The sequence below is a fragment of the Bos grunniens genome, chromosome 8 (genome assembly GCF_055505025.1).
Source record: "Bos grunniens cultivar Pamir isolate PY7600 chromosome 8, Bosgru_T2T1.0, whole genome shotgun sequence".
NCBI lineage: Eukaryota > Metazoa > Chordata > Mammalia > Artiodactyla > Bovidae > Bos > Bos grunniens.
In genome coordinates, this window is record NC_141172.1 from 102284387 (window position 1) to 102302806 (window position 18420).

Consider the following 18420-nt stretch of genomic DNA (forward strand, 5'->3'; position numbering starts at 1 on the left):
TAACAGATGTTAAATAGTCCTAAAATAATGTAGAAAGAAGACAAACCGGTCAATGGACCAGAATAGAATGTGCATCTGCCGGTTGCTCACAGCTTCCTGAGTTCAAGGTGGTCTTCCCTAGTGCAAGTGATCCCTGGCAGAGCTTTGAAGGGGCCACTGTCACCTGGGCTTGTCACTTTTCCCTTCATGGACTTCCCTTTCCCCAGGCTCTGGAATACCATACTTTCTAATTGCTACTGGGGTGAACCCCTCTCTCGGGGGCATCCTCAGGCGTGTCATGCTCCCATCTTGCTTCCACAGGTCTTCAGCACTTTCAGCCTCAGTGTCCTGTCTGCATTCTATGGCTTGAGCCTAAACTTGCCTATTTTCCCTGGCTGCATGGAGTGGCAGAGCCAGGATACCTCCCTGGCCAGAAAGGATGCCTGGACTCAGACTTCCCCAGCCAGGAGAAGGATCAGGTCCACTCAAGTCCAGGGTGCAGGTAAGTCTGTCTACTATTGGGCTGGGGCCAGGGAAGCAGGCTTGTCCCTGCTATGGGCAGTGCTCAACAAGTGGGTGTGGAGAAAGAGGAGAAAGGGCTTTACCATGTGCCAGGATTCAAACGATCTGCGGGCCGTTACGTGAGTCATTTGCAGTTGACCACTAGTTTGTAGATTTCTGGGCTCTTCTCCAGTTTCTCCTCCCCGCTGGTGGCCAGTTGGCCCTGTGGCCTCTAGTTTCCTTGCCTGCCTCAAGAAGGCAGGTCTGTGACCTTCACTTGCCATTGGCCATGGGTCAGGCATGGAGGCCAAGGAAGAACAGAAGGAGGGTGGTCCTTGGGGCAGACAGGCCTGGGCTCAACTTTCAGCTCTGCCAGCCCTGGACAAGTCACCTGTTCTCTCTGTGTGAGATTCAGATTTATCCCTGGTGAATTGGAGCTAAAACTTCCTAGAGTTACTGGTAAAGATTAACCGAGAAGATGGCTGTAAATTGCACAGCTCAGCCACTGGCACTAGGTCCTCAATACAAAAAGCTTTATTCTCCACTTTCTCTCTTGCATCCCCCCATCTTGTCTTGAGTGGCTCAATGAGTCACAAATATCCATTTGGCAACTTCCAACACTCCCCATTTTTAGATTTACATAAGACCAGCAGCTTTCTCTCCCTCAGCAGCAACAGTCAGAGGGTTGCAGAGCAGATGTCTTGGTGTGAAACTGCTCCCAGAGGCATCCCATGAATGTTTGCTGACAAAAGAGCACAGGGGCTGTCCCTCCTTCCAGCTCTGCTTCCTCCCACCACTCAGGAGATTGGAAGGGCTTCCCTGGTGGCTCAGACAGTGAAGTGTCTGCCTACAATGCAGGAGACCCGGGTTCGATCCCTGGGTCAGGAAGATCCCCTGGAGAAGGAAATGGCAACCCACTCCAGTATTCTTGCCTGGAAAATCCCATGGACGGAGGAGCTTGGTTGGCTACTTACTGTCCATGGGGTCGCAGAGAGTCGGACACGACTGAGCGACTTCACTTCACTATCACTATCCCTCCACGTGGGCTTCGCAGTGGTAAAGAATCCGCCTGCCAATGCAGGAGGCGGGGGTTCGATCCCTAAGTCAGGAAGATTGCCTAGAGTAGAAAATGGCAACTCACTCCAGTATTCTGGCCTGGAAAAATCTCATAGACAGAGGAGCCTGGCAGGCTAGTTCTTGGCGTCCCGAAGAGTCGGATACTGCTGAGCACATCCACACCCCTCCACTCACTATACTGTGCTTTTCTTCCTCTCAGGTGCTAGGGGCCTGTCCCCCTGTCCCCTGGCACCAGGCTGCAGATGGTGGGCCATGAGGCTGGCTGGAGGAAGCTGCTCTGGTCTGGACCTGTGTGCCAGGCTGCTCCCACCCAACAGAAGGCTCAAGAAAGAGATGGAGGGGCCGGGGTCAGGGAAGGGGCCTGCAGCCTGGCTGCTGCTGGTGGCAGTGGTGGTGGGGGTCAGGGGTCCAAGCATGCAGAACATTTTCCCAACTCCCACTGCATTGGGCCAGGAGGTGCTCCTCTGTCCTTGCTTAGGGAGGGTGATTACTGGTCTGAACTTCAAAGCATGTTGAATCTGGCTAATTGCTGGCCTGAGGGTGCCAGGCGTGGGCAAGTCAGGAGTCCCAGGCCCGGCATAGAGCTGGTACTTGCAGCCCAGCCCGGGGCCTAGAGCCCCGATCCCCGGTAGGGTCGCCCGTCCACGGCTCCACCGGGAGGATCGCGGTCCCTGGCCTGTCCCGGCCGCCGTGCTACTGTTGCAGAGGGCCCGCGGTCGCCTCCTTCCCCCCTGCCCGCGGCGGCTCGGTCAGGTGGAAATCTCCCCATTCAAACCCGCGAGGGCCAATCAGAACCCGGCGCGCCGCCGGTTCAAACATGCGCTGCAGCCGGCCTCCCGCCTGGCGGCGGAGACACTGGCGCGGGGGCGGGTGAACCTGCTGCCTCGGTTACTGGGAGCAACACAGACGCCTCGAGTTACAGGCGCCCTCGCCCTGGCCCGGCCGGAGCGGAGCCGCGGCCATGGAGCGCTCCCTGCACCGCGTCTCCCTCGGGAGCCGGCGCGCCCAGCCGGGCTTGTCCTTCTATCTCACCACCTTTGGTAAGTGCGCCGCCCGGGGTGGCTTCGCTCTGCCTGCATGCCCAGAGAGGGCAGCTCCCTCGGGGGTAGGTGAGGCCGGGAGCACCTGACTCCCGTGGTCATCCAGGAGGGGCTCAGGGCACAGGCTCAGGCCGAGCAAGCCTCTGGACACCACCTGCTGCTTGGCCATTGGTGTCAAGGGTAGTTGCTGCTGGCTCTCTTGGCTGGAATAATCATGCCCAGTTAATACTTGAGAGATTCGGTCTGCCACTGCTGAGTTTCCCATTAGCAAGCTGCTCAGGGTTAAATCAAGGTCTTGTTACTACATCTTGAGATCTGGATCCTCTTTCCTTTGGCTCAAGGACAAGACAGGTGCCAGGTCAGCCCAGGGGGCCTTGGCTTCCTGTGGGCTCACCTTGGGCGTGGCAGTGTGGTGGCTCCCGTGGACACCTGACCCTCAGCAGGAGTGGAAGGATTCTCTCCTCCAGGAGTTACCTGGCTCTCTGAAGGTTCACAGGGCTGCCCTGGGGACTGGAGGTAGAAAGAAGTGGGCAGTAGGCACCTGCTTCCAAACCCCTAGACAGCACAGCTGAGTTCCCCCAGTAACAGTGGGGCAGCAACCTTCCCAATGGTCTGGGCAAAGCCGGCCTCCCGAGTCCCCAGAATGAGGATAATTAGCCCTGGCCTAGGATGCAGCCCTTTGCAGCCCTTGTCTCCTCACTGGTTCTGCAACTCTGTGGGGAGGGAGTTATATCTCCTTCCTGAAGACTTGAGATATAGAGACGAAGGTCTCCCAATGAGCCAGTTGGTGCCTAAGCACAAGCCTTTTGAGACGCCATGTCTAGAACATTAAAAAAAAAAAAAAAAAAAACACTTCAAAACAGATTTTTTTAACACCAAAAACATTTTGTATTGGGATATAGCTGATTAACAATGTTGTGGGAGTTTCAAGTGAACAGTGAGGGGATTCAGCCATACATGTACATGTACAAAACAACTTTTATACAATTTTCTTTATGAAGGATGAAGTAGTTATTGCAACGTAAGTGGACTTTGCCCACATTTCAAAGACAGAGCACCGAAGGAGTTACACCCTCCCTGGGGTTCTGGCTCTCCTATTCAGAGGCTTACCTCTATCAGTACACTTGGGTGTTCACAACCTGCCTCTTCTCTGGGGGCAGGAGTGACGGAAAAGCAGTGGCTCGGCCCCTAGAAATGACCTGTGATCTGGCATCTTGGAATTCACGGGTCCAGTTGGTAGAGGGTAACAATAAGAGGAATTAACTTGCCACCGTTTGTTGCATGTTTATCTTTCGCCATGCCACATGCCAAGTGATTTCCCTGTGTCATCTCATTTAAGCCTCCCAACTGTTAGAGGCAATTCTCGTGAACCCCATGGGGATGTGGGGCTGTACCAGACAGGGAGGCTTCTGGGATGATCTGAGTTGGTAGGGCTGGGGTGGCCAGGAAAGAGTGGCAGAGCGGTGTGGTGGCAGAGGCCTTGGTACCTTAGCTGTGTCCTGATTAAAAAGTAAAAAATATGTTTCACGGTAAGATGTATTAATTGTTGAACACAGTGAGAAGAAGAAAGTGAAAATCCCCTGTAATCTGACTCCCCAGAGAAAGCCATTGTTAACATGGTTTATATCCTTCCAGACTTATTTCTGTGTGTGTGTGCCTGCCTGACTTTAACAAAATTGAGATCCTATTGTATGTACAGCTTTGTAACTCATTTCATTTCCTCACTAGTGTGGTGGGACTATTTCCTTGTATCAGCCTGTATTCCTCTGTTGAAGTAATCTCCTTGCCAGATCTGGGAAACTGGGGAGAGTCCAGCCCAGCAGGGCGTGGACGCCCTGCCCAGCCACACCTCCGGGCTGGGTTGGGTGGGTATCAGGGAAGGTTGCTGTGTGAACCTGCGACTGTGCCCTGAGTGTGCAGCAGGCGGGCAGGAGCCTGGTGGGGTGGGGAGCCTCTTGCTCCGTGTGTGTAGCCTCCTCTCAACTCTCTCCGAGGACAGACACTGGAAGAGTTTCCTCTGGTTTCCTGCATTAACTCCGTTTCCTTGACAAAATCAGCCCTCTTGCAGGCTGCTGGTTTTCTTTGTGCACTGATGACCTTTGCTTGTCTGCTTGTGAATGAGGAGTCTTATCAGAGGTTATCAAACGTGGCCAATAATTAAAAGCACCTGGAGAGCCTATTAAATATACAGATTCCTGGGGACTTCCCTGGTGGTCCAGTGGCTAAGATTTCATGCTGCTATTGTGCCAGCCCCAGGTGCGATCGCTGGTCAGGGAACTAGATCTCACGTACTGCAATGAAAAAAACAAAAATATCTCACAGGCTGCAACAAAGATCCTGAATGCTGCAATTAATACCTGGTGCAGCCAAATAAATAAATAAATAGTGAAAAACAAAAGCAAAAAAACCTACAGATTCCTAGAATCTTCTCCTGAAGATCCTGGTTTAACAGGTTTGGTGTAGAGTCAAGAAGTCATAGAAGTAGTATTTTGATAATCAGCCGAGTTTGGAAGCTATAGATTCAGAGTCAGTTTTGATAGCCACCGTGGACTCCCTTAAAATGAAGGTCTTTGCTAAGCTTTCCTCAATTTCCTGGCTTTTCCCCAGCACGGCAGGTAGCTCCTGGCCTTCAGCTGTGGGCTTTGCCAGGGTGGAACCAGATGAAGCTACTGCCTAGCTGGTAGTTTTCCTGAGCACAAACAGTTAAAGGGAGGTAAATTTCCAGAATTCCTTTCAGGGAGAATGCTGTATGGAATATGTTGTGGTTTATGCATTTGTGTGTGTGTGTTTGTGTGCATGAGTACAAACCTTTGTCTCCCACTAAGGGCACCTTCAAGTAATGTTAATCGGCCATACTTTACGTTGCCTGTGGGAGATGACCTGGCTTCAGGGGAGAGGAGTAAGTAAGCTAGAGTTTGAACCTAACAACTCCAGAGGGATTTTTGCCTATGAGAAATGGTATAATTTGAAGAAGCCATTACTGGTGCACATAAGTTTTTTTTCCTTCAGGATTATATATTTTAATTTTATTAGTATATTTGCTGGCTTTAAAAAAATAGCTTTATTGAGATATAATTCACATATGTACAATTCATTCATTTAAAGTATACAATTAAGTGGTTTTCAGCATATTCACAGAGTTGTGTAACCATCACCACAGTCAATTTCAGACCATTTTTATCACTTCAGAAAGAAACACTATACCTGTTAGTTTGAAAGTGAAAGTTACTCAGTTGTGACCAACTCTTTGTGATCCCATGGACTGTAGTCTGCCAGGCTTCTCTGTCCATGGAATTCTCCAGGCCAGAATACTGGAGTGGGTAGCCGTTCCCTTCTCCGGGGGATCTTCCCAACCCAGGGATGGAACCCAGGTCTCCCGCATTGTAGGTGGATTCTTTACTGTCTGAGCCACCAAGGAAGCCCTAATTTATTACTCCCCAGTTTCCAGTCCCCTCTGTCCCTCAACTCTAAGCAATCACTAATTTACTTTCTGTCTCTATAGATTTGCTTATTTGGGATATTTCATGTAAATGGAATCATGTAACGTGTGGTCTTTTGTGACTGGCTTCTTTCACTTAGCATACTGTTTTCAAGGTTCATCCATGTTGTAGCATGTATCAACACTTCACTGATTTTTTATGGCTGGTAATATTCCATTGTATGGATATACCACATTTTGTTTCTGCACTCACTAATGGAGATTGCTTCTGTCTTTTGTCTATTATGAATACTGCTCTGCTACAAACATTCATACACAATTTTTTGTGTGGACAAATATTTTCAATTCTCTTGCATATATACCTTGGAATAGAATTACTAGAAGGGACGAGAAGGCCTTCTTCAGTGAATAATGTTTAATAATAGAAGAAAACACCAAAAGGGGAAAGATTAGAGATCTCTTCAGGAAAATTGGAAACATCAAGGGAGCTTTCTGCCCCAAAATGGTCACAATAAAGGATAAAGGATAAAAAAGGCACCTAGTAGGTTCTGAAGAGATTAAGAAGAGATGGAAAGAATACATGGAAGAACTGTATAAAAAAAGATCTTAATGAACCAGATTACTACAATGGTGTGGTTAGTCACCTAGAGCCAGACATTCTAGAGTGTGAAGTCAAGTGGACCTTAAGAAGCAGCCGTTAATAAAGCTAGTAAAGATAGTGCTAAGTCGTGTGAGACTCTTGCAATCCCATGGACTGTAGCTTGCCAGGTTCCTCTGTCCTTGGGTTTCTCCAGGCAAGAATACTTGAGTGGGTTGCCATTTCCTTCTCCAGGGGAACTTCCCATAAATCTAGTGGTTGCGGTGAAATTCCAGCAGAACTATTTATGTCCCTAAAGGGCATAAATAAAGGTTTTGCATTCATTATGTCAGCAAATCTGGAAGAAGACCCAGCAGTGGCCACAGTACTGGAAAAGGTCAATCCAATTCCCAAGAAGGGTGGTACCAAAGAATGTTCTAACCAGCAGACAATTGTACTCATCTCCTGTGCTAAGGTCATGCTTAAAATCTTGCATGCTAGGCTTCAACTGTATGCAAACCAAGAGCTGTAGATGTCCAAGCTGAACTAGAGATCAAATTGCCAACATTCACTGGATTATGGGAAAAGCAAAGGAATTTCAGAAAAATATCTATCTCTGTTTCTTCGACTACACTAAAGCCTTTGACCTTGTAGATCGTGACAAGCTGTGGAAAGCTCTTAGAGAGATGGGAATACCAGACCATCTTACCCGAGAAAACTGTATGCAGGTCAAGAAGCAGCAGTTGTCTGAAACCTTGTATGGAACAACTGATTGGTTCAAGATTGAGAAAGGAATATGACTAGAATGTCTGCCGTCACCCTGTTTATTTAACCGATATGCTGAGCTCATCATGAGAAATGCTGGGCTGGATGAGTTACAAGCTGGAATCAAGATAGGTGGGAGAAACATCAACAACCTCAGATATGTGGATGATACCACTCTAATGGCAGAAAGCGAAGAGGAACTAAAGAACCTCTTGATGAGGGTGAAGGAGGAGAGTGAAAGAGCTGCCTTAAGGCTAAATATTAAAAAAAACTAGGATCATGGCATCTAGCTCCATTACTTCATGGCAAAAAAAAGGGGAAAAGGTGAAAACAATGACAGATTTCTTCTTCTTGGGCTCCAAAAGCACTGTGGATGATGACTGCAGCCATGAAATCAGAAGACGATTGCTTCTTGGCAGGAAAGCGATGACAAACCTAGACAGTGTGTTGAGAATCAGAGACATTACTCTGCCGACAAAGGCCCATATAGTCAAGGCTATGCTCTTCCCAGTGGTCACATATGGTTGTGAGAGCTGGACCATAAAGAAGGCAGAATGCCAAAGAATTGATGCCTTCGAACTGTGGTGTGGAGAAGACTCCTGAGAGTCCCTTGGACAGCAAGGTGATCAAACAAGTCAATCAATCTTAAGGGAGATCAACTCTGAATATTCACTGGAAGGGCTGAAGCTGAAGCTCCAGTATTTTGGTCACCTAATGTGAACAGATGACTCATTGGAAAAGTCCTTGATGCTGGAAAAGATCGAGGGGAGGAGAAGAGGGTGTCAAAGGATGAGATGGCTGGACAGCATCACCAGTGCAATGAACATGAATTTGGGCAAACTCTGGGAGATGGTGAGGGACAGGGAGGCATGGTGTGCTGCAGTCCATGGGGTTGCAAAGAGTTGGACATGACTGGTTGACTGAACAACAACAACAGCAAGAATTGCTAGGTCAAATGGCAACTCTGTGTTTAACTGTTTGAGAAGCTATCAAACTCTCTTCCAGAGTAGTTGTACCATTTTACATTTCCATCGGCAAAGCTGAGGTTTTTGATTTCTCCACAATCTCACCAACACTTGTTATTGTCTGACTTTTTGGTTCTAGCCATCCTAGTAGATATGAAGTGGTATCTCATTAAGGTTTTGACTTGCATTTCTCTGATGACCAGTGCCATTGAGCATCTTTCATATGCTTATGGGCTAATTATATATTTGCAAAAGTTTATTCAGATTATTTGCCCATTTAATTTAAAATTAACTTAAATAGCCAATTTCAGGACTGAAAGTGAAAGTCACTCAGTTGTGTCCAACTCTTTGTGACCCCATGGACTATACAGTCCTTGGAATTCTCCAGGCCAGAATACTGGAGTGCGTAGCCTTTCCCTTTTCCACGGGATCTTCCCAACACAGGGATCAAACCCAGGTCTCCCTCATTGCAGGCAAATTCTTTACCAGCTGAGCCACAAGGAAAGCCCATGAATACTGGAGTGGGTAGCCTATCCCTTCTCCAGTGGATCTTCCGGACCCAAGAATCCAACTGGGATCTCCTGCATTGTAGGCGGATTCTTTACCAACTGAGCTATGAGGGAAGCCCTGATTCTAGGACTATTTGTTTTTTATTAAGTTACAAGGGCTCAGTGGTAAAGAGTCTGCCTGCCAAACAGGAGATGTGGGTTCAATCTCTGGGTCAAAAAGATCCCCTAGAGAAGGAAATGGCAACTCACTCCAGTATTCTTGCCTAGAAAATCCCAGGGACAGAGGAGCCTGGCAGATTACAGTCTGTGGGGTCACAAAGAGTCAGACATGACTTGAATGATTTAAACTACTACCACCAAGAGTTCTTTGTACATGCTAGATACTAGTCCCTTATCATAAATTATTTACAAAATTTTTTTTTTCAATCTGTGGGTTTTTTGACCCACTTTCTTGCTAGTTTTCTTTGAAGCACAAATGTTTTTCATTTAATGAAGTCCAGTTAATCCATTTTACATTTTGTTGCTTGTACTTTTGGTGTCAAATCTCAGCATCTACTGTCATATCCAAGATCACAGAGATTTAACTCTGTTATCTTCTAAAAGTCTTATAGTTTTGACTCTTAGATTTTGGTCTTTGAGTTTGAGTTTAAAAAGTATTTTTTAAAGAAGATTTTGAATTAATTTTTGTATATGGTGTGAGGAAAGGATCCAACTTAATTTGTGTGTATATGGTTTCCAGTTGTCTTGGGATCATTTGCTGAAAATGCCATTATATTGTCATTGGATGATCTTGGCACCTATGTTGAAAATTAATTGACCATACATACTTGAGTTTCTTTTCAGACTTTTAATTCTTTTCTATTGATCTGTCTGTCTATTCATTGGAAGGATGCTGAGAAAGATTGAAGGTAAAAGGAGAAAGGAGCAACAGAGGATGAGATGGTTAGATAGCATCACTGACTCAATGGACATGAATTTGAGCAAACTCCAGGAGACAGTGAAGGACAGAGGAGCCTGGTGTGCTGTAGTCCATGGGGTTGCACGGTCCAACAAGATTTAGTGAGTGAACAACAAAATTCTTGTGCCAGTATCACACTATCTTGACTACTGTTGCTTTGTACTAAGTTTTGAAATTGGCAAGTGTGAATCTTTCAACTTTTTTCTTCTTTTTCAAGATTATTTGACTATCTTGGATTTCCTGAGTTTCTATGTGAATTTTAGGCACAATATTTTATATAGAAAATATAAACCCAAGTTCATAAAAAGGTTTGATAAATATCTAAAGAGTATCTTCTTGAAAGGATACCAACTTATTAGCTGGCCTGAGGCAACAGATAATTAACCTACCTGGGATTCGGTCCAGGAGCTGAATGTGGTGAGTGGTCATGGAAGAGAACAGGTTGCCTTTCCTCCAGGGTGTCTGAGCCAGGAGCTGATAGGCAGTCTGGACGTGTTTTGAGGGCTGCAGGGAACTGTGAACATTGGGTGACACAAGACACAGCCCACCTCTCTTTAGGACTATTATCCCCAAATGAACCTGCAGGATAAAAGCTGCGGGTAGTGGCTTTGCGTGTCAGCTCTAGAGGAAGTGACCGGAATCTTTGGTTCGCCAGAGGGACAAAGTGAGAAAGATGTGCTTCTGAAGGCAGAGTAGACTAAGGAATGTTATTAATTTACTGGGCATCTGCTTTGTTTTTCTGTTTGTTGTGCTAGTACCATGTTAGCCGGGACTTGTCCCTCTCCTTTCTCGGCCTCATATTAGAAGCTACAGAGATAAAAAGTCCATTTCCATAGTGAGAATGAAGCTTGGGAACAGATGCCAGGAGGATGATGTGTTGGGCAGTGAGAAGTCAGGCCCTGAACTGGAGGCCCGAAACATGGCCCTGCCAGCTGCCCCTGGCTCACCCTGCTGCCCTGAGCCCGCAGTAGTCCCTGGGCTTGGCTGGGAAACCCGTTAACCATGTCTCAGGAGCTTGTCATTTGCTGGTCAGGGTTCTCAGCCTTTATTGGCCTTCCTGTCAGCTGGAGACCATTTGCTTGGGAGCCTTCAGAAACTCAGAGTTTCTGGCCTGTCAACAGCCCTTTGTTCTCTTTCCCAATTCTGCTTTTTATGTTCTTTTTCTTTCTTTTTTTGCCATGCCGCGCATGGCCTGTGGGATCTTAGTTCCCTGACCAGGGGTCAAACCCTTGCCCCCTGCAGTGGAAGCACAGAACCTTAACCTCTAGACCACCAGGGAAGCCCTCTATGTTCTTTTTTTTTAAACAAAACAAAATGAAACTCTTTATTATGAAACATAGCACACAGACAGAAAGTGTCTCTCCAAATGATGTGCGGTTCAGTGGTTTATCATGAAGCAAACATGATTGCCAGAATCCAGAAGCCTTATATTTGATGTATAGTTTTTTTTCCTTTATCATTCAGTTCAAAATATTTTCTAATTTTCAAGTAATTTCTTGTTGAATTCATTGGTTATTTGGAAGTGTATTTCTTAATTTCTATGTATTGGGGATTTTAGTCGTTTTTTGTCCAATGTATTTTGGATTCTTTCAGTCCTTTGATGGCCCAGCATAATGTCAGTTTTTATAAATGTTCTGTTTGTGCTTGAAAAGATCTGTAGTAGATGGGTGTAGGGTTCTTTGTATATGTCAGGTTTAGGTCAAGTTCGCTACTTTTGTTGTTCACATATTCTGTCTTTGCTGATTTTTTTCCCCATCAGTTACTAAGTAGAAGTGGGTTAAAATTCCTGTTATGACTGTAAATTTATCAATTTCTCATTTTAGTTCTTTCATTTTCTCCTTTATGTATTTTGAAGCAATGGTAAGAGCATAAAAATTATTATCTTTCTGATGAGTTGAAACGCTTATTATTATGATCTTTTATTGTTTGAAGTCTTCTCTTTATTTTAGTGGAGATAAAGTCTACTTTTCTTGACATTGACATAGATAGCGGGTCTTCTTTTGGTTAATAATTGCATATCTCTTTCCATCGTGCTTCTTTAAATCTTTCTGTTTCTTTACATTTTAGATGCAGTGTCTATTATAAAGGGCAGGCACAGACTTGTTTTTTTTTTCTTCGTAATACAGACCTGGAATGATCTCTTCCTTTAAAATGATCTTTATTTGCTTCTGACAGGTGCTTGAGGTCACTAGCAATCTGGAATAACCTTAATTCAGTGTTAGGGACTGAGACTGAGTTGAGCTGCAGTCCTGTGTGGAACTGTTTAGCTGTGGTGTTGTTGCTGTTCAGTTGCCAAGTCACGTCTGACTCTTCGCAATCCCACGAACTGCAGCACGGCGGTCTTCCCTGTCCTTTACCACCTCCCAGTTTGCTCAAATTTATGTTCACTGAGGCAGTGATGCTGTCTAACCATCTCATCCTCTGCCACCCAATTCTCCTCCTGCCTTCAGTCTTTCCCAGCATCAGGGTCTTTTCCATTGAGTAAACTCTTCATATTAGGTGGCCAAAGTATTGGAGTTTCAGCTTCAGCTTCTGCATCAGTCCTTCCAGTAAATATTCAGGGTTGATTTCCTTTAGGATTGGCTGGTTTGATCTCCTTGCTGTCCCAGGGACTCTCAAGAGTCCTTGGATTAACATGGGACATTTCCAGATTGTGCAGTTTGGTGATGGTGAGTATGGTTTAAATCTATCAAAATTCTTTATTAAGAAAATCAAGGACCTCAAAAACTGGAAGTCTTCTTTATCCTCAGTCATACTATAGTGATTTATCTTAGAAGTGTATTTTCTTAACAATTTTTAAAGTTGAAAAATTGCTTGAGAATTGAGATCAAATTTATGTCATCCAACTGTGGAGGCAACGTGAGTATGTATTAGTTATCTACTGTGTCATAACAAATGGTCCCACTAAGTGTTGGCTTAAAAACCAACATTTTTAATCTCACTCTTTCTGTGTGTCAGGAGTTTGGGGATGGCTTAGCCAGGTGGTTTTTTCTGAGAGTCTCTCACAGAGGTTGCAGTCAAGATGCTAGCAGACTTATGCTGGCAGTGCAATCTGCTGCTGGAAGGAAAATCAGCTTGGGAAGCCACATTAATGTCAAATTTCACAGGAAGCAGAGAGTCAGATGAATGGGGTTGGATTGACCCATCAAAATTTTTATTCCACCACAGCAGCCCTCTGCTCACTGTTGTTCTGCCAGCGTGCATGCGTGCATGCTCAGTCACTCAGGCGTGGTACCATTAAACACCAGGGCCGCCTTTTCCAAATGGAACTCAAGAGTCTCCCTCCTTAAAACAAGACGTTTGAAATTCTGCAGGGCCACCTCCTGAGAGCTGGGTGGCTCCAGTTCCTCAGTGCCACTGCAGCTACCATATCTCCCTTGGAGGGCAGGGAGTGAAATTGATAACACAACCCCTCTGAGTGTTAGCAACTGGCTCCACGCAGCCCCAACCTCCTCGTGAGTTTGTCCTGTTATCATCCTCCTTCCTGTGGCTTTCAACACATGGCAGTTCTTAAGTGGGGAATTGATTTAGAGGTGAATAGAGTTTGGAGGTGACTGCTGCTCCACGCTAGCCAGACAAGTCCCTCAGATCTGTATTCTCTACAGACCCCTGGGTGGCATGAGTTCCTTTTAGGACACAGTCTTGCTGAACCCTGCATCCAGCTGTGGTCTGCAACCTCCATCTTCTTCCTTCCTTTTCTGGGTAGGTCTCTTCCTGATGGTGTCCTGAGAGTCAGAGCTCATCTTCCTGTAGCCCTCTACTTAGTAAGGTCTGCTGGACGGAATTTTTTTTTTTTAATAACTCATTTAATGTCATCTGGTAATCATCAAAATAGCAATGGTTATCTTCAAAAGTTATCACACTAGCTGTGCTACCATTTCTCAAGGTTGATCAGATACCTAGAGTCACAGACATTTCCCACACAAGATGCGTCATGTAAATCAGACTTGGTTTATCACCAGCATTTATAAAACCAGACCTAGGCAAAGAACTAGGTCTGGGGACACATGCATGGTCTTAATATAGCAAATGTTTAGCCTGCCTTGATTATTACAAAGTCATAACAGTGAGAATATTCACAGTGGATGGAATTTCTTTAGCCAGCTTCCATACCTTTATCCCTGGAGAAGACAATGGCAACCCACTCCAGTACTCTTGCCCGGAAAATCTCATGGACAGGGGAGCCTGGTGGGCTGCAGTCCATGGGGTCACAGAGTCAGACACGACTGAGGGACTTCCCTTTCACTTTTCACTTTCATGCATTGGAGAAGGAAATGGCAACCCACTCCAGTGTTCTTGCCTGGAGAATCTCAGGGACGGAGGAGCCTGGTGGGCTGCCGTCTATTGGGTCACACGACTGAAGTGACGTAACAGCAGCAGCAGCAGCAGCATACCTTTATCCCCATGGTGTCCAATGAGCCTGAAACCCCCAGGTCCTGTGCCCAGCAGAATTTGGGTTTGTTGCCATCCCTGCCTGCACTTTTGGAAGCTCGCTCTCATCAAGTATTTCTGCCATGCGGGGCCTGTTTGGCCTCCATTCACCTCTGGGATCCTGCTCCCTGCTGTGCTTCTGCAGGCTCTCTGGGTGCCCAGGGCCACCACCCTTTGTAGACAGAGTTGGTGCCCACCTGCAGCCCCATGGGAACTGGGGCCAGGCCTTTTCCAGTTCTCCTGAACACCCGATGAGGATGACTTCAGGTCCTCTAGCCTGAACTTCCTGCACACTAACAGTCCACACTCTGAGCCAGGGGAGAAGGTGGGAATATTGACAAGACCAGAGATTTGGGGGCTTGTGAGGGGCTTGATGAGCTGGTACCTAAACCCGCTGAAGGCCCTAGAGATTCAGCCTGACTTCCTCTCCTCCCAGTGGCTCATTTCTCTACACTTGGAGACATTCTTGGAGCCTGCCCTCTTTTGGGCTTCCTCTTGGCTTCTAAGCAAAGGAAAAGCCTTGTCATGTGTCTGATGGCTCTCTCTGCTCCTGGACCCCAGGGTTTCATTGGCAGAGGCAGTGGTGCACAGAAGAGTGTTGGAAAACCAGTTCTGAGCACAGGAAAGGAGCTGGAGTTTGGGCATAGTTCTGGGCTCTATCTCTGGCTTGACCTACCTTGCTACCGTTGGCCCAGGACAAGTCACCTTCCATCTCTGGGCAAGACTGTTCTGGCTACCTAATGAAAAGGTTGGACAAGGTGATTTCAGGAGCCTCAAATGTTCAAGTTGGACCATAAAGAAGGCTGAGCACTGAGGACTTTGATGCTTTCAAACTGTGGTGCTGGAGAAGACTCTTGAGAGTCCCTTGGACAGCAAGGAGATCCAACCAGTTAATCCTAAAGGAAATCAACCCTGAATATTCATTGGAAAGACTGATGCTGAAGCTGAAGCTCCAATACTTTGGCCATCTGATGCAAAGAGCCGACTCATTGGAAGAGACCCTGATGTTGGGAAAGATTGAAGGCAGGAGAAGAAGGGGGCAACAGAGGATGAGATGGTCAGATGGCATCACCGACTCAGTGGGCATCAGTTTGAGCAAACTCTGGGAAGTAGTAAAGGACGGGAGCCTGGCGTGCTGCAGTTCATGGTGTCTCAAAGAGTTGGACACGACTTAGCAACTGAACCACAGCAACAGACATTCGATGGATTGGGCTAAGGGGGAGGACAGAGAGGACGGGCATGGCTGAGGGAAGGCTCCCACACTTCATTGTACCCTCCCTCATCTGTGAGCCTGAGGATGGGCTGGAGTAGGGTTGTACTGCCCCTGGGGGCCTGGAGCCTGGGCTGCTGGGTTTGGTTTCTCTGCTGTAACAGGCTGTAGGCAACCTGGCCTTCCCTGAGGAGCCCTGCTTGCAGGGCCTGGAAGGGGAGCTGTGTGGAGCTGTGCAGACTCATCTGGTTTCTGAGTCAGTCTGCACCCCAGTCCTGTCCTCTGCTCTGGCTCCACCCTTGAGCTTGCTCAGGCCCTTGTCCTTAGCCCCTGGGCTCTCAGTTCCCTGAGGACAGGCGCTATTCAGATCTGCCCTTCCTCCCTCAGGCCTTAGTGCAGAGGCCCAGCAGAAGTTTATCAAATGGAATTAGTGATCCTTTGTGTTGGGAGATTTCTTGGTTCTGATTTCCAGGAAAGGGCTGTTGGAAGGTGATAGGTGTTGGGCAGCACAGTGGTTCCAGTGGCCACGGGAAGCCTGATGTGTTTGGGTACAGGTTGGCTTTGCACTGGTTCAGTTCAGTTCAGTCACTCAGTTGTGTCCGACTCTTTGTCACCCCATGGACCGTAGTATGCCAGGCTTCCCTGTCCATCACCAACTCCTGGAGCTTACTCAAACTCATGTTCATTGAGTCGGTGATGCCATCCAACCATCTCATCCTCTGTCATCCCCTTCTCCTCCCACCTTCAATATTATCCAGCATCAGGGTCTTTTCAAGTGAGTCAGTTCTTCACATCAGGTGGCCAAAGGATTAGAGTTTCAGCTTCAGCATCAGTCCTTCCAATGAATATTCAGGACTGATTTCGTTTAGGGTGGACTAGTTGGATCTCTTTGCAGTCCAATCGACTCTCAAGAGTCTTCTCAAACACCACAGTTCAAAAGCATCAATTCTTTGGAGCTCAGCTTTCTTTATGGAGAAGGCAATGGCACCCCACTCCAGTACTGTTGCCCGGAAAATCCCATGGATGGAGGAGCCTGGTAGGCTGCAGTCCATGGGGTCGCTAAGAGTCGGACACGACTGAGCGACTTCACTTTCACTTTCCACTTTCATGCATTGGAGAAGGAAATGGCAACCCACTCCAGTATTCTTGCCTGGAGAATCCCATGGACGGAGAAGCCTGATAGGCTGCAGTCCATGGGGTCGCACAGAATCGGACACGACTGAAGCGACTTAGCAGCAGCAGCAGCAGCAGCAGCAGCAGCTTTCTTTATAGTCCAACTCTCACATCCATACATGACCACTGGAAAAACCATAGCTTTGACTAGACAGACCTTTGTTGGCAAAGTAATGTCTCTGCTTTTTAATACGCTGTTGAGGAGGTCATAACTTTTCTTCCAAGGAGCAAGCGTCTTTTAATTTCATGGCTGCAGTCACCATCTGCAGTAATTTTGGAGCCCCAAAATAAAGTCTGTCACTGTTTCCATTGTTTCCTTATCTATTTCCCATGAAGTGATGGGACCAGATACCATGATCTTAGTTTTCTGAATGTTGAGCTTTACGCCAACTTTTTCACTCTCCTCTTTCACTTTCATCAAGAGGCTCTTTAGTTCTTCTTCACTTTCTGCCATAAGGGTGGTGTTATCTGCATATCTGTTATTGATATTTCTCCTGGAAATCTTGATTCCAGCTTGTGCTTCACCCAGCCCAGCGTTTCTCATGATGTACTCTGCATATAAGTTAAATAAACAGGGTGACAATGTACAGCCTTGACGTACTCCTTTTCCTATTTGAAACCAGTCTGTTGCTCCATGTTCAGTTCTAACTGTTGTTTCTTGACCTGCATACAGATTTCTCAGGAGGCAGGTCAGGTGGTCTCTTTAAGAATTTTCCACAGTCCGTTGTCATCCACAGTCAAAGGCTGTGCAGAGTTTGCGCTGGTAGAGTTTCAGGGAAAAAAAAAAATGTGTTAAACACAGATGCCTTTGGATTGATGAGGTCCCATCCATGGCTGCTGGCCTTATTTGTCTGTTGCCAACCTCCCTCTCCCACCCCACACTGGATCGGGCAGGTTTTGTAGGAGGTTTCTCAGCTCTAGGGAGCCTCAAAGTGGTAATTGCTCAGACCTTGAGCTAATAATACTGTGGATTCTCCTGGCGCCTTTCATCCAAGGACCTCATCACCCTCCAGCATTATCTGATTCCCACACAGCTCAGAGAGTGTGATAACCCCTATTATTACTCCACCCCACAGCTGAGGACATTGTGGCTCTGAGAGACAAGGGTCGTTGGGGCTGGAACTGGAACAGGCCTCCTGGGCTTCTGAGATCAGTGTCCTGGGCAGGAAAGCAGCAGAGATTTCTGATGGGTGAAGAGCTGGATCAGGGTTGGCTGGAGTCTAAATTGCTTGGGACTGTAGCTTAAGCAGCCCAGAGTATGAGAGGCAAGATCATAGTGGTTGGTGGACTGCTGCAGAGCCACAGATGCAGAGCTTCCCTCCTTTCTGTGCTCTGCCTGCCCCTCCTGCAGCCACCAACAAAGCACGAACCCCAGCCACCAGCCCAGTTTCATGGGGCATGTCCAGAAATGAAGAGTTGGGATGATGAGGGATGTCTCATTGTGCCCTGAGGAATGGTGGAGAGATTTTAGACTTTGATCTAAAGAAGAGAGCCTAGAGACTGCAGAGTGAGGTCCAGTGAGTGAAAGGTACCAAGAGACCGCATTTAACTCTGTAGAGATGGGGCATCGAACAGCCAGAATTATCTCAAAAAGGAAAGAGCTCTCATTTCAGGAAGTGAGCTCCCCGTCCCTGGAGGTGATCAAGCAGAGGCAGATAACTGCTAAAAAGGTTGTCATGGATGCAGCAGATACAGGCTTTCTGGTTGATGTACTGGTTCTCTGCAGGCCCTGTGTCCACTGCGAAGACAGAGTTCCATGGCTTCTTGAGGTTCTAGGAGGAGTCTATTTGACTTGA

General features: G+C 46.9%; 1 protein-coding gene and 1 non-coding gene across 7 annotated transcripts in view; one reads left to right on the plus strand and one right to left on the minus strand.

Annotated features, from left to right (window-relative positions):
* The first annotated feature begins 306 nt into the window (after positions 1-306).
* Positions 307-18420, plus strand: part of RGS3 (regulator of G protein signaling 3) — a 139622-nt gene continuing 121508 nt past the window's right edge. For 3 of the 6 annotated variants that reach the window (XM_086316113.1, XM_086316114.1, XM_086316119.1), the window contains exon 1: positions 307-481. In XM_086316113.1, the coding sequence (XP_086172239.1) occupies positions 379-481 (103 nt within the window). In that variant the 5' untranslated portion in view covers positions 307-378. Of the gene's footprint in view, positions 482-2108; positions 2598-18420 lie in introns of those variants that run through there. The other 3 variants (XM_086316115.1, XM_086316121.1, XM_086316116.1) reach the window with 2 other exon arrangements.
* LOC147367844 (small nucleolar RNA SNORA72) lies at positions 13761-13892 on the minus strand. Its single transcript, XR_015132192.1, has one exon. It is a non-coding gene; the product is annotated as a small nucleolar RNA SNORA72 (small nucleolar RNA).